At 40.1% G+C, this 16093-nt stretch overlaps 1 protein-coding gene across 1 annotated transcript in view; it reads right to left on the bottom strand.

The window, feature by feature from the left end:
• The window catches only part of LOC139264238 (dnaJ homolog subfamily C member 13), a 186094-nt gene that overhangs the window by 10698 nt on the left and 159303 nt on the right, over window positions 1–16093 (bottom strand). Inside the window, exons 51-54 of the mRNA XM_070880388.1 lie at window positions 13465–13507; window positions 7722–7892; window positions 6208–6387; window positions 209–349 (exon numbers count right to left, since the gene is read on the bottom strand). Coding sequence (XP_070736489.1) covers window positions 209–349; window positions 6208–6387; window positions 7722–7892; window positions 13465–13507 — 535 coding nt within the window. The remainder of the gene's footprint in view (window positions 1–208; window positions 350–6207; window positions 6388–7721; window positions 7893–13464; window positions 13508–16093) is intronic.

Here is a 16093-nt window from a genome sequence, read left to right as displayed (position 1 = left end):
GGAGGTTGAGGAAAACATTGAAATGGGAGAAAAATCAATTTGCTGCAAGATAGTAAGTAATTGAGCCATCAACTGAGCCAGGTGTTTCAGCAGTAGCTGATGCCAGACAAACGCCAAAATTAGCAGCCGACATCTAGGAAGTGAGCAATAACCAGTCCAACCGATGGCAGCTCAGATTCACGCAATTCTCCAACAAAGGGCTACCCACCTGTGCCACCAAGTCAGTCTGCTCCTTCTGGAACATTCGATTCAGAGACTCAGAGGCAAGGCCGACCATATCCGATCGCGCCTTCATTCCATTCATCAACGGCCCGATAGTTTCGAGCATTGCCATAGCTCGGACACACAACTTAAGAAAAAAAAGTTACATCTTTAGTAAAGTTGCAAAACTATCACCATTTCATTATTTTTCTGGTACATCAAAAACAAAAGTTACAGAGGAACTCATTACTAGATAATAGGTATTGAACATCTGTCTCACTGGGATATCTTGTGTAACTTAAGGATATCATCCTTCCCTTCATCTGTCTATTATCCCCCTTCATCGGTCTGATTTAAGGCATATTATCCAAAATGTGGCTCCCTAATCTACTCCAGAAATCAACTTCCAAGAGCCACTAGGCACTGCCCAGATGTAACTTTCCCATTTTCCTCCTCCTTGCCATGAAGTGATGCCATCAGATTGCAGAATCTGCTCTTGCCCAACAGGCACGATATACTTGCTCCCTATGAGGATAGAGAAAAGCTGTGAGGGAAGGACAGTTACAATGCTGACCAGGGCACCATGGAACAAGAGGCAGTCTGGGGGTTTTGGGTGTGTGTGTGTGGGGGAAGGAAAAGGAGAATAGTGCGGTTGGGCATTCGATAATCAGGAGGATACATACAGCATCCTCTGCAATCACGATCCTCAGTCTCGAAGGGTACCAGGGTAAGTGATATCTCAACGCGGCTGGAAAGGAAACTGGAAAGTTTCAGTTGTCATGGTCCAGACAAACAACATAGGAAGGAACAGGGAGGAGGTCCCAGTAAGGGAGTATCAATAGCTAGGAGCTGAACTAAAAAGCAGGACTTGAGGGTAATAATCTTACCCAAACCACTTGCTAATTGGCATATGGACAAACAGATCAGGGATGCAAATATGTTGCTGAGGATTGGTGTGGGAAACAGGTTCCGTTTCATTTGACACTAGGACCAGTACTGGGACAGGAAGGAGCTGTACCGCTGGGATGGGTTGCACCCGAACCATGCTGGGACCAAGGTCTGAACTGAAAGGACAAGTAAGGCAGTCGAAAGGACTTTAAACCAATATGGGAGGCTGAAGGGGAAGTCAGAAATAAAAATGTGAAGTTAGCCAAAAGATGAGAAAAAAGGATGAGAGCAAAATCCAGATCATAAATAATATTGAAGATAATCTAAGTACCCCAGATTCAGAAAAAACAAACAACTGATAAAAATGCAACAGGAGTGATGTAAAACAAGAAGTGGGATAAGTTAAAAAAGGTGCTAGAAAAACAGCATCAGGGCAAAAATGACAGGGCAGGATGTTGCCCAAATAAGAGCACAGAGCATCAGGAATAAAACAAGTGAGTTAGAAGCACAAATTCAGCTTAAAGGGTCTGATGTGGTGGCCATCAGAGACCTGGCTACAAGCTGGGCATGACTGGGAGATCAATATTCCAGGGTACAAGGTCTTTAGAAAGGACAGGGAAATTGAAAGAAAGGTAGATTGGGAAAATTGGTGGGGCCGGGGGGGGGGGCAAAGAGAAAGAGCACCAATATTGCTAAAATACACTTACAGCATTAGAAAGAGAGGCCATCAGTAAGGGCGAGAAGGAAGTAGAAACTCTTGGTAGAATTGAGGAATGGAAAAAGATGCAAGACTTTTGCGGGAGTTGTCTACAGATCTCCCGATAGTGATAAAGTAGTGGGATGCACAAATATGGAGATCAGAGAAGCTTGTTGGAAAAGCAGAGCAGAGTGGTGAGCCATGATCTTATTGAATGGCGGAGCAGGCTCGAGGGGCCGTATGACCTACTCCTGTTCCTATTTATGTTCTTATAATGGGAGACTAATGTTCACGCAGACCCAAGCAGAACAACTCGAGCCCCAAAGGCAGCAAATTTCGAGTGTATTCAAGAGTTTTCTGGAACAATAGGTTCTTGAACCAACACAGGACAGGCCAGACTGGATTTAGTAATGAGTAATGAGTCAGAATTAGTTAACAATCCAACGATAAGGGAACACCTAGCTAACAATTATAACATGATTGAATTCGATATTGGGTTTGAGGGGAAGAGCAAGTCATAAACCAAGTTTTAAATTTAGCCACAGTTGACTTTGAAGTGATGGGGCAGAAACTGACTGCAGTAGACTGGGCAGAACTATTAAAGCTGCAGATGAACAGCGAGAGGTGTTCAAAAAAGTATTTGGTACAATGCAAGACCTGTACACACCCCTAAAGGGAAAGAGCTCTACTTGTGTAATTAAAAAACCTTGGTCAAAAATAGGAGATAGTTGTAATGTATGCATCGGCGTATGCTCTCAAGTTGGTTGAATTGGGAGTGGCTTAGCCAGTCACGTGATGTTCACACGACTCAATAAAACCCCAGCCAGTTGGGTTCAGGGGATCCACGCCAAGGCAGGTGGTTGTGAGCCTGGTGGATGAACTGGTAATGTGTCGTGTGATTGTTAAACCTTTTGCTAATAAACCAACTAGTTCTTAATAGCAATGTGTTGCTAGGAATTCTTAAGCAAAGAACATTACATGAAGCAAATACATTACAATAGCATAAAACTAAAAAAGGGTTCATATATATGCAAACAATAAAAGGGTTCCCACAGATATAAAGAACAGCAAAGGGATATAAAGAATGCAAGAGCTGCAAAAAGGAATACAAGAAAAAACCTGCAAAGAGTATCCAGGACAAAACACAGATTTTTTACAAATATATTCAGAGGGTGGCTAAGGGTAACATGGGCCTCTTAAAGACAGATGCCGGTGACACTGCAATTGACAATAAGGAAATGGCAGACTTGCTAAATAATTACACTACTGTGAAGACCAATACAAAGTAAGAGGATAAAGTTCCAGAGATACAAGGAAAAATAAAAAGGTTCTCAAATCTCTTTAGGGCAGAGTATCTGAACAAATAAGTAATGAGAGCGCTAACCAACGTGGATTTGCAAAGAGCAAGTCATGTCTCACTAACCTAGTTTAATTTTTTTGAGAGTTCCCCAACGTGGTGGATAACGGAGTGTCAATGCATGTTATTTATATGGACTTCCAGAAGGCATTTGAACACAAGAGACGGTTAGGAAAAATGGAAGCATAGGGAATTGGAGACAATCTTATGACGTGGGCAGTGAATTGGGGGTAGGAAACAGTAGGGATAATGGGTACGCTCGCCAATTGGCAGAAAATGATTAGTGGTATCCCCCAGTGATCTGTACTTGGGCCTCAGCTTTTCACTATATTTATTAATATAAACTTAGATGAAGGAATAGAGCTGTATATCCAAGTGTGCTGACAATACCAAGTTAGGTGGCACAGTAAGTAGTATCGATGGGATTAAAAAATTGCAAAGGGACATTGATAGATTGAGTGGGCGGGCAAAACTATAGCAGTTAGATTTCAAAGTGGGCTTCCACTTTGGACACAAGATAGATGAGATTATTTTCTAAATGGTGAGAAGCTCAGAACTGTGGAGGAGCAGAGATTTAATCTAATTGAATAGTAGAGAGCAAGGGTGTGAAACCAAGGCGGGTAAATGGAACGAAGATACAGATCAGCTATAATCTAATTGAATGGCAGAGCAGGCTCAAGGGGCTGAATGGCCTACTCTTGTTTCTATATTGCATCCTCAGTCACTTGCTGGTATAATAGTTTTGATTATTAAAGTTCTTCTTTCTTACCATTAGGATTCTCTTTGGTGGTAAAGTATGGGAATTGCATGCACTTGGGCCCGGTGAACATAATTTCGCCTCACTTTCGCTATGCAAACCAGTGTCATGCTATTGAACTGAAAATGCAATCCATTGCCAAAGTGGAGAATCTTTGTTCAACAAATAACTAGTCACATTGAATGACACAGCATTTACAGCACGGAAACAGGCCATTCGGTCCAACTGGTTTATGCTCCACACGAGTCTTCTCCCACCCTACTTCATCTAACCCCATCTACATATACTTCTATTCCTTTCTGCCTCAAATGTTTATCCAGCTTCCCCCTACAAGGCATCTATGCTATTCACTTCAAGTGTCACATTCTAACCACTGAGTAAGGAAGTTTCTCCCTAATTCTTTATTGGATTGATTATATTTATGGCGGCTAGTTTTGGACTTCTCCAAAGTGGAAATATCTTTTCTACGGCTACCCTATCGAGCTCCTTCATAATTTTAAAGACCTCTATTTAGGTCATCGCTCAGGCTTCAGACCCCCAGCCTGATCAGTCCTTCCCAATAGTTATAACCACTCCGTTCTGGTATCATCCTAGTTAAATGAAAGTGAAATTTAAACACTTTGAAGCATTGGAATGGATCAATAAGTGAAAAAGTAAAACCTGGTGAAAACAGAACAAATTACTGCAAAAGAAAATCCTATATACAGCCCCAGCACACAAACTTTCAAAATGATATTCTAATGGTTACTTGTTACATTGTGACTAGAGCTTGCATCTCACCAACTGTTTTAAAGTTCAGGTAGCATCAGCTTAAAGGGAAACTACAAAACTTTATGAAGACTAAAGATTTGCTGATGGCATAGAGGATAGAGCAGAAAGGCCATCTTTATAAACAACAGCAAAGGATACTCTACAATCAACCCACAAAGGGCTGGAGGATTGCAACAGTTGCTAAATGAACATTAATGAAGTCAGTTCAGAGGGTCTAACCAAGCAAAATTATGAAGTTGATAAAATATCAATAGATCTAATTTTGTGAAAGCCTACAAGTTCAAGCTTTCCTAAACGTCGTCATTTCTTTTACCAATAAATGTATATTCGTGATATGAAAATATAGAATGCTTAAAGTTAATTCCCTTTAATAGATCAAGATAAAAGGTTGTATTCTGCATCATGATAGGCAGGGATTTGGGATACAAGCGTAGCGTAGGGATGCATTATCTAGTTTGTCTGGATTCCTACTGTCCACATCACTTTCATTTTAAGTTAGCAGATTTGCTTAGAAATAAGATTTCTACTTTACTATCTAGACACTTTGTAGGAGATATATTTTGACATAATATCTTGATTAATGTACTGAATGAACACTTCCTGTATTTCATTAGGATCAGCTGTCAGAGGAAAATTACTCATTGTTAAAAGATACTTTGGATTAATTGTGGCTAAAGATCGAGTTCAAACTGTTCAACCGAATCAATGTACCCAACACCCCTAGGTCATTAGATTATAAAAATTATAAATGGTGTTGGCATTGTAGTCAATTACCTTTGACAGACTGGCCTTAAAAACGGGTCCCCTTCTCAAAACAACTATACAAGAAGTCAGCACATTCCACATACAAGTAATTGGATTTGTCTTGGTGGGGGACACTGATAAAATTGGGCTCCATAAGCTTATGCTTGTGTAAATTTTCAGCGAGACTTTGATTTTTGCAGAGAAACAAGATCGCTTACTTCTGAGAAATACTCCATCTGAAATTCTGGGTACTATATTTAACTGTTGAGTACCTCGCCTATATTACTTACTTTTGTAAGTAATTACATGATGAAACCAGTTTAATGGTTTTGTCTGTTACAAAAGGTGTCTAGCAGGGCAGATATTATTCGCCTTCTGCAGTGATGTGAAATGTAGAACTCATCCGGTATAAGGTTTCAGAGGAGGGAGGATTATTTGCCCTGCGAAACGCTATATTCCATATACTAAGGATTGTTTAATCTATGGCATGCAATATCCCACATACTGAATACAAGGTGAAGTTACGGATCATAGGGAGCACTGGCTTGACGATGGAAGCTGTCTTTTGCAGCACAAATGAGAAAATGTGTTAGGAGCAAACCCAAATCATAATGGACAAGTGAGGGTGAATGAGCACCAGTTACTTGAATGAAACAAAAACAAATTGAACACATGCGATGAAGGTTTCTGAAATTGTGTCATAATTCTCAGAATCCAATGATAAAAACACAAAGTTGTAGAATAAGAAAAAACAAAGTTGATATTTAGCACTGAAATAAAATAAATCTTTACCTCATTGTCAGAAAGAGCATGAATGACCCGGATTGATGACTTGGGGATGGCATTGTTTTTGTGGTTCAGAGCCTGAATAACTTTAGGAAGGTGACCTAATGGAGGTACCTGGTCTGCTAGCTGAGGCTGGGAATAAAAGAGACAGACTGCTGCCGTGGTAACCGTCTCTAACGTTTCACCCTGTGCAGAAAAAAAGACCAATTACAAACATGTGCAAGACATGGGTTTTCATTCCTCACTAGTTTATGAAGTGCAAGCTTCAGACAAAAATCTATACAAAAAAATTAAAAAGAGAGACAGGACAGGACAACAAAAATCCATTCAATCCAACAAGGCTGCTTCCTTCCATACAATCTCCCAAGGAAAATCTTAAATAATTCTTTTTATCAGATGCATGAAGTCAATCTGCTCACAATCCATTTTGGTTTTGCTGTGAGCCTACAGTTGGGGATGGTCAGTGTATTATAGAATTTTATGGCACAGAACCAGGCCATTCGGCCCAACAGGTTCATGCCGGTGTTTATTCACAACACGAGCCTCCTTCCACCTTGTCAACATATCCTTCTATTCCTTTCTCCATCAGTTACTGATCGAGCCTCCCATTAAATGCATCTATGCTATTCGCATCCATCATTCCATGTGGTAGCGAGTTCCACATTCTCACCGCTCTGAGTAAAGAAGTTTCTCCTGAATTCCCTTTTGGATACATTGGTGACCATCTTGCATTTGTGGCCCTGAGTTTTGTACGCCCCACAACTGGAAGCATCCTCAATACGTCTACCATATCGAACTCCATCATAATTTGAAAGGTGTGCGTCAGGTCACCCCTCAGTCTTCTAATAAGCCCTAGCCTGTTCAGTATTTCCAGGTAATTGTACCCTCGCAGTTTTCTTATCCTCGTAAACTTTTTTGCCCTTTCTCCAGTGCTTGTAGTATGGAGATCAGAACTGTGCTCAGTGCTCCACGTGTGGTGTAAACAAAGCTCTATACAAGCTTAATGTGAATTCAAAAGCAGAGGTTAATTCCTATAGGAATAAACTCCTGCACTTTATGGATTGGTTTACCTGCATTTCTACTTTTAATGAATTGTCAATCTGTACCCATTGATCCCTTTGCACCTCTATTCCATTTAGAATTTTATTTTCCAAGGAGTAGGTGGCTACCTTATTCCTCCTACTAAGCTGCACCATCTCACACTTACCTATATTGAAATTAATATGCCCATTCTGCAAGTTTGTTAATGTCTACTTGTAGGTGGTGGCTCACCACCACTTTCTCAATGGCTGGGAATAAATGCCGGCCTTGCCAGCAATGATTTAAAAATGTCGTCCTCCGTATTAATGACACCCCAAAATTTGGTGTCATCTGCAAATTTTGATGGTTTAATTGATAGTGTTATTTCATGTGAATATTCCGATAGGTACAAAAGTTGCTTTGAATTACACAAAACAGGTAATGGGTTTTTTTCCTGCACATTCACTGACATTAAAAAATATTTTCATTAATATACTTACATGAGGATTATTTGTTTCCAACAGTTCAGTGAGCTTCTCCAGCAGTGCAACAAGAAATTCCCGAGGTTTTCGAAGAACCCAACCTGGTTGTGCAATAAAGATTCTCAAGAAGACTCCTCCAACTGATAATTCACCTCCAACTTCACCATAGACTGTAAAGTCCTCAGGCAACTGAAAAGATGGAGATCAGTTTTACAGTAACAAGAGCATTTTTTCTCCTCCTCAGCCTCCACCTCTCCAAACAAGCCACACTCTATTCCATAGTCCATGATGGAGAGCAGGAAATCTATTTTACAACTTATCCCTACTCATTATCACGTACTTGGTTTGCAGTCGGCTAAGCCATTTTCCCCTACGTTTTTGTGGGGAATCACCTGGCCAATACCACAGCCAACAGTGAAATCATGGGGAAGTTGGCTCAACCGTGGCTAACAAGGGAAATTAAGGATAGTGTTAAATCCAAGGAAGGGGCATATAAATGGGCCAGAAAAAGCAGCAAACCTGAGGACTGGGAGAAATTTAGAATTCAGCAGAGGAGGACAAAGGGTTTAATTAGGAGGGGGAAAATAGAGTATGAGAGGAAGCTTGCAGGGAACATAAAAACTGACTGCAAAAGCTTCTATAGATATGTGAAGAGAAAAAGATTAGTGAAGACTAATGTAGGTCCCTTGCAATCAGAATCAGGTGAATTTATAATGGGGAACAAAGAAATGGCACACCAATTGAACAAATACTTTGGTTCTGTCTTCACTAAGGAAGACACAAATAACCTTTCGGAAATACTAGGGGACCGAGGGTCTAGCGAGAAGGAGGAACTGAAGGCAATCCTTATTAGTCAGGAAATTGTGTTAGGGAAATTGATGGGATTGAAGGCTGATAAATCCCCAGGGCCTGATAGTCTGCATCTCAGAGTACTTAAGGAAGTGGCCCTAGAAATAGTGGATGCATTAGTGGTCATTTTCCAACATTCTATAGACTCTGGATCAGTTCCTATGGATTGGAGGGTAGCTAATGTAACCCCACTTTTTTAAAATAGGAGAGAAAACAGGGAATTATAGACCAGTTAGCCTGACATCAGTAGTGGGGAAAATGTGGGAATCAATTAAAGATGAAATAGCAGCACATTTGGAAAGCAGTGACAGGATCGGTCCAAGTCAGCATGGATTTATGAAAGGGAAATCATGCTTGACAAATCTTCTAGAATTTTTAGGATGTAATTAGTAGAGTGGACAAGGGAGAATCAATGGATGTGGTATATTTGGACTTTCAAAAGGCTTTTGTCAAGGTCCCACACAAGAGATTAGTGTGCAAAATTAAAACACATGGTATTGGGGGTAATGTATTGACATGGATAGAGAACTGGTTGGCAGACAGGAAGTAAAGAGTCAGAATAAACGGGTCCTTTTCAGAATGGCAGGCAGTGACCAGTGGGGTACCGCAAGGTTCAGTGCTGGGACCTCAGCTATTTACAATATACATTAATGATTTAGACGAAGGAATTGAATGTAATATCTCCAAGTTTGCAGATGACACTCAGCTGGGTGGCAGAGAGAGCTGTGAGGAGGATGCTAAGAGGCTGCAGGGTGACTTGGACAGGTTAGGTGAGTGGGCAAATGCATGGCAGATGCAGTATAACGTGGATAAATGTGAGGTTATCCACTTTGGGGGCAAAAACAGGAAGGCAGATCATCATCTGAATGGTGACAGGTTAGGAAAAGGGGAGATGCAACAAGACCTGAGTGTCATGGTACATCAGTCATTGAAAGTTGTCATGCAGGTACAGCAGGCGGTGAAGGCAGCAAATGGCATGTTGGCCTTCATAGCGAGAGGATTTGAGTATAGGAGCAGGGAGGTCTTACTGCAGTTGTACAGAGCCTTGGTGAGGCCACACCTTAAATAGTGTACAGTTTTGGTCTCCTAATCTGAGGAAGGACATTCTTGCTATATTGAGGGAGTGCAGCGAAGGTTCACCAGACTGATTCCCAGGATGGCAGGACTGACATATGAAGAAAGACTGGATCGACTAGGCTTATATTCACTGAAATTTAGATGAATGAGAGAGGGTCTCATAGAAACATATAAAATTCTGATGGGACTGGACAGGTTAGATGCAGGAAGAATGTTCCCAATGTTGGGGAAGTCCAGAACCAGGGGTCACAGTCTAAGGATAAGGGGTAAGCCATTTAGGATTGAGATGAGGAGAAACTTCTTCACCCAGAGTGGTGAACCTGTGGAATTCTCTACCACAGAAAGTTGTTGTCAGTTTGTTGGACATATTCAAAAGGGAGTTAGATGTGGCCCTTACGGCTAAAGGGATCAAGGGGTATGGAGAGAAAGCAGGAAAGGGGTACTGAGGTGAATGATCAGCCATGATCTTATTGAATGGTGGTGCAGGCTCAAAGGGCCGAATGGCCTACTCCTGCACCTACTTTCTATGTTTCTATGATTGCAAACTCACGACCTACCACTTTGTCACAGAATTTTAGAATGTGTGTGTTATACCACTATTCTGCTTACAGAAGATTGTTTTTCAAAATAACTTTGTTTGTTCAGATGAGGGTTTATGAATTTGGCTTCAAAATATTCTCTCTAATTCCACAAGTGCAAATTTAAAATACATGTCAGGAATGAGCAAAGGCAAATCCAAACCAAATAATCATGAGCTTTAGTAACCACAGGATTCAAATCAGATCCCTGAGGTTACAAGAGCTGTTGCGATCTAGGAACTAAGCTGAACTAATCATGAAAATCAATGTTCAAAACTATGGCAGCAAGCATATTCACATTTATATTTGCTTTTCTTTGAGCTCAAGCATTCCCATCACCAGCTCTCCGAAAGTAACTGTTGTCCTAGATGCGCGATAGTACATATGCATTGGACATCCTTGGGGAAAGGACACATGCCCAAGATTTGAGGGTGGGGGGAGATCCACTATAAGTTGCTCCATATCAGTCTGACACCAGAAAGAGGATGAAATGGGTCTTCAGTGGCATCTGCAGAACCCGCGTCAAATTTCATTAAATAAATCGGTAAGGGAGGGAACACAGTTATATTCAACCAGTAATATGTTGCCATCCTCATTCTCACTTTCTTTCCCTCTGCTCTTAAGGAAACTGGAAATAGGTTGGTATGTCTGTGGTTCAACTTACAAATGGACACAGTTATCTCACCATTACAAAAGTCAGGGTAAATATTTATTGAAAGAAACATCTCTCCCTTGATGAAGCTTTCACTTGTAATTTCTGGGACCTCCACCCTTCCCCATCTGGAAGGTGCTGGTGCTAACTCTAGAGAAAGAGGACGACTCTGGCTCATTTTTCTTTTGAAACTCTAATTTTGATGATCTCCTTCATTTTGTTCAAGTGTTATCAGCATAAAATTCACTCCCTGCCCAAACACTGGATCCTCCACTCTGGACTTCAAGACAACTTTTGGTCCTTGCACGGTCCTATGCAATTGTTAGGACTTTTATCCCCAGTATGCCTTTCGTTCACAAAGAGGATGCACCTCTCCTACACACTGTCCCTGCATGTCTACTTTCCAACAGTGCGCAAACTGCTAACTTTCAAATATTTCATCCATTTGCAAATTTCCTCTTTCATACGAAGCATTTTTTTCTCTCTATACATTTGCAACTTTCTCTACAGCTCAAGTCTGTCCAAAACAAATATAGCTCTCGCATCTGGAATTGCCAATGCTTGCGTCAGGATACAAGAGAATACTTCTGTAAGACAAGACAATGCCCCTCTTATCAACAATCTTCAACATGGCCGACACCAAGGGTGCAAACCATCCTGCTAGCATGATGTGGTGACTTCTCAATTTACCTCGTCACTCCCCTTTTCAACCTTGATGTCGTCCTGCAAAATGTGCTTTGCCCTTTACTTCAGTCATTATTTTTTTTTTTTTTTTAAATACATTTTCGCATGGACCAATCTTATTCACCAATTTTTACACAAGCTCAGGATTGGCACCCAATGTATCATAGGAAGGTTTAACAGACTTTTCCTCCACACTAGTTAAGGTACTGAACGTTTTACTACAAGTGGTTATTCAAATTGAGTCAATCGCAACACTGAAGAGGGAATTAAACCCCTTCAAAGAAAATGTTCAAGTATAGGAAATAAAAGTAGACTACAAATCATTGGGTAGGCTGCAGTTAGAATACATATGGGTGCCTTACTTTGGGAATACATCAAGGCCATATAAACTGGATACAAGAGATGTACTAGGATGATAGCAGGGACGAGAAGCTATAGTCATAAGGAAAAACTAGTGAAACTGGGGCTCTATTCATTTGAATAAAAGTTAAGAAGCACCCTAACAGAAGTGTTAAAAATTGAGATGTCTTGATAAAGTAAGTCAACGTATTTCCATTGGTTATTCAGTAACTGGAGAGCATAAATTTAAGATCACTATCAAAAGAAACGAGTTTAGGAGATTTGATATGTTTTATTATCCAGAGGCTAGTTGGGACATGGAATGCCCTGGTAGAAACTGTAGTGGAAGCAGAATGTTTTTATACCTTGAAGTGACTAATTATTTCAAAGAAAAAAGTGCGTATGGGCGACAAGAGTGTTTGAGAAAAATGGGACTAATTGGATTGCTCTTTCAGAGAACCAGCACAGAAATGATGGGCTACATGGTCTACTACTGTACTCTAAAATCATATGATTTTAAGCACATAAGTGATGTGGTACTGGTACTAGTATTTGCACATAGGGGGAAAAATGGTCCTCTTCTGTATTGAAAATTCTATTACATTGGAATCATTTTCCATGTTGAAACATAGAAAATAGGTGCAGGAGTAGGCCATTCGGCCCTTCGAGCCTGCACCACCATTCAATAAGATCATGGCTGATCATTCACCTCAGTACCCCTTTCCTGCTTTCTCTCCATACCCTTTAGCCGTAAGGGCCATATTTAACTCCCTCTTGAATATATCCAATGAATTGGAATCAACAACTTTCTGCGGTAGAGAATTCCACAGGTTAACAACTCAGTGAAGAGGTTTCTCCTCATCTCAGTCCTAAATGGCTTACCCCTTATCCTTAGACTATGACCCCTGGTTCTGGACTTTCCCAACATCAGAAACATTCTTCTTGCATCTAACCATCATGTGGATGACTACGAATATTTTGAGTAATAAGAACACAAGGTTTATATCGATTCCACATTGAACCAGTTAAAATTCAGTTTGAATCTCCGACATTCAGCATTAACCCAAGTGGCATTTATCCATAGCACAGTTTACATCAATTTAGTGCACAGGTTCACTCATCCCTCTAAGCCACTGTTACCTCAAAAGACTGATTTACTTGCAAGAAATTTTGGATGTCATCAACATGAATAACCTTAAATTGTAATCTCTTGGGAAAAATAGGATTATTTTGCCAAAATTGACAAATACAAAAATTACAGAAATATTGACTAAGATTAATAAGAATAAGTTTGCAACCTAATTTAAACTGACAGCATGGATTATTTTCTGGAATATTTCTGTATGCAAAAAAATGTACCATCTCTCATTGTCACTTCCATCTTTTCAAATTTTCACAAATAAAGTTTTTAAAATAAAAGGTCTTTATGATGGCCACTCTCTTGACTTGGCAGGGAACACTAATTCATCCCCAGCCACATTGATCACATTCCTCCTTCAAGTCAATATTGTAAAAAGTTACCAGAATACCATTTATTTACTGCCTCTTGAAAATCTGGATTCTTTATAAAATCTCTGCATACCTTCCAATTCACATCTGGATCGTCTCGCTGTTGCTTGAAGTGGCTTGAAAAGAAAACAAACAAACCCATTTTAATTAAAGAATCAGTTTGATTAAAGCAGTGCCGCACTCTTACTTGGCGTGAGAATTTGAGAGATCTATTGGTGGATGCTCGTCCTGGGCAATGGAATGCTTCCAAATTTCAACCCAGCTCATTCAGATGTACAGTGAAGCACTTCAACAAGGTGGTACTGCACTGGCCACTTTTCCAATTTGTCACCAGCCATCTTGTAGCCTGAGCAAGATTGTCAATTTAGTGCAAATTAGAAGAAATGGTGTGTTGGGAGTACCAGGCAGGACTACCCAAGTTAATTTTTCACAGCATCCAGACAGTGCAAGACTTCTATCCTATCCCTCTTGGCCCTAGAGGTGAAAGACCAATGTCTGACCCACTATCTTCCAGTCCCACCATTGAACGCTATTTGACAGCACTTGTTCTTGAAATTAAGCTACATTTTAATGCATCAAAACAAATCAAAACCCTTGTCCTTACTTCCCCCAAGTCAAGTTTTAAGCAATCCATCTATTTTGAGACGCTGTTTAATAGTTCGGCCACGAAGCTAGTTTAACCAACCGCTCCATAACTCAGTTTTCCACATCGTCTCAAATATCTTAGCACCGGAGAAAGAGAAAAAAATCTTGTTGTGTACCCACATCATGGCACATTGGAGCAGGAAATCATGTTAAATTGTCTACTTTTGACACAATGTTCCCCATTCTTTATTGTTCAGCCTTTGCACAAATGCAAATTAATTCCCACAAACAAAAGAAATGGGTCAGAAAAAGTGAAGAAACCCAGGCTATTGTGCCCACAACCTCATAGTACCACATGACCATGTGGCTTCATCCCCCTCAAACTTATATACCTTGCTCTATTATCACCCCTTTGCTCTTTTGCAGGAGACTTCAGCACTAATTGAGATAGGGAAAGATAAGTTCCAGTTGCTTCAAGTCACTAAATATAACTGAAGATAAGCAATTCTGAAGTGAACATTTGCTTGATTTCCAGAAAGAAATGTACATCAAAACCACAAAAAAAAATTCTAAACTAGTTTTAAAGCCAGCTTGGAATGCCAAACTATTCTAGCTTAAGCTCTCAGCAAATTGCTTTGCAAAATGCAGCTAACCGAAGAGCCAATGTTGGACAGTCAGCACCCAGGTTTAGGCCAGTTAATGGTGGTATTTTTCTGTAGAAAGTACCGTACTTCAGAACAGAAACTTTCAGAGGCTGGTAAAGGATATTTTGAAAAGACCATCACAACCAAATGTTGAAGCTTTGTTTGTTTGTTCAACTAGTGCAAATGGTTGTGGAAGATTTAAGGACGAGGTGCAGTTTGTTCCTTCTGCAACAGCTCGTTCATGAGCAGACTCTGTTCGAGCAGCCAAAGTTAGTGTTCTCTTACCGTCCCCAAAACGGCAGGGTAAGAGGAAAGCACTGAAGGCATCAGGAGCAACTAATGAACATTGTTCTACGCTTGTGCAAAATATGGGATATTGACCAGGCAGAAATATCACATGCAACAACTTTTGGGAAATGGTTTCTCAAGTAGCAGTGGAACTAACGAAAATGACAGGAAGCTTTGGACAATGAAAATCTGTTTCCCTCAATTCTCAAAATACTTTCTTCATGTCTCAAGTCTAAACGGCTTCCACCTTTTGTATTTAATGGATCCACTTTTTGTAACTTTTCATCTATTAATACTCTGGACCTCACTAGTAGCCATGCCAACATCTTAGCCTGAATATACACACACACACGTTAGTATGTACAGGGATCTCAGTCATTTATGAATGGTCTTTTGGAAGTATGAAACTCAGGATTATATGATTTTCTTGTATATAAAAGGTTGGTATTTGGATTGTTACATTTTTAGTATTGACTTGGGGGATGATGGTATTATAAGCAGAATTCCCAAACATGTAGATTATACCAAATTAGAGGCAGAGCAAATTATTAACAATGCAACCAGATTCTGAAGGATTAAGCCAGACCAACAGGTGGCAGATGAAATTTATTGCAGACAAATACAACCTTAGCACGAAAGAAAATCAATCGAGAGTACATGAATTGGAATAGTTGTGATCGAGGGGGATTAAGGAGCTATTGTGCAAAATTTATCAAATTAGCACAAGACTCAACTATAGTAAAAAAAGATCAATCAAGTAATACATTGCACTTACAAAGGAAGAGTGCAAATCTGAAGTGGTTGCATTATTGTGCAAGTTGTTTGTCAGATTCAATTGGGAATACTGTGCAGTGATTACCTAGTCACAGAAAGGATACTATTGTCTTGTGAGCAAATATGATTCCAGAAATTTAAGTGAACAGGAAAGGTAAAGACAGACAGATATTTTCTTGGGACAGAAATTTTATTATACAAGTTTCCAAAATTATGAACTGAAATTGTCTCCTATGAAGGATTCAAAAACCTGCACCGAGGAACACAAATGTAAAACAAGGAAATTAGGAATGAGAAGGAAAGAGAGGCAGACCATTAGCCCTTAAAGAGTAAGTCATGCAGGAAGTTACAGGAAGGCCATTCAAGGTGAACAGAATGGATTCAAGGGCAATTATGAGTTTGTGGAGACAG

This window comes from Pristiophorus japonicus, chromosome 5, assembly GCF_044704955.1.
Source record: "Pristiophorus japonicus isolate sPriJap1 chromosome 5, sPriJap1.hap1, whole genome shotgun sequence".
NCBI classification, from domain to species: domain Eukaryota; kingdom Metazoa; phylum Chordata; class Chondrichthyes; family Pristiophoridae; genus Pristiophorus; species Pristiophorus japonicus.
Note: the sequence above shows the minus strand (reverse complement) of the source record. Positions and strands in the feature narration are given on the sequence as shown.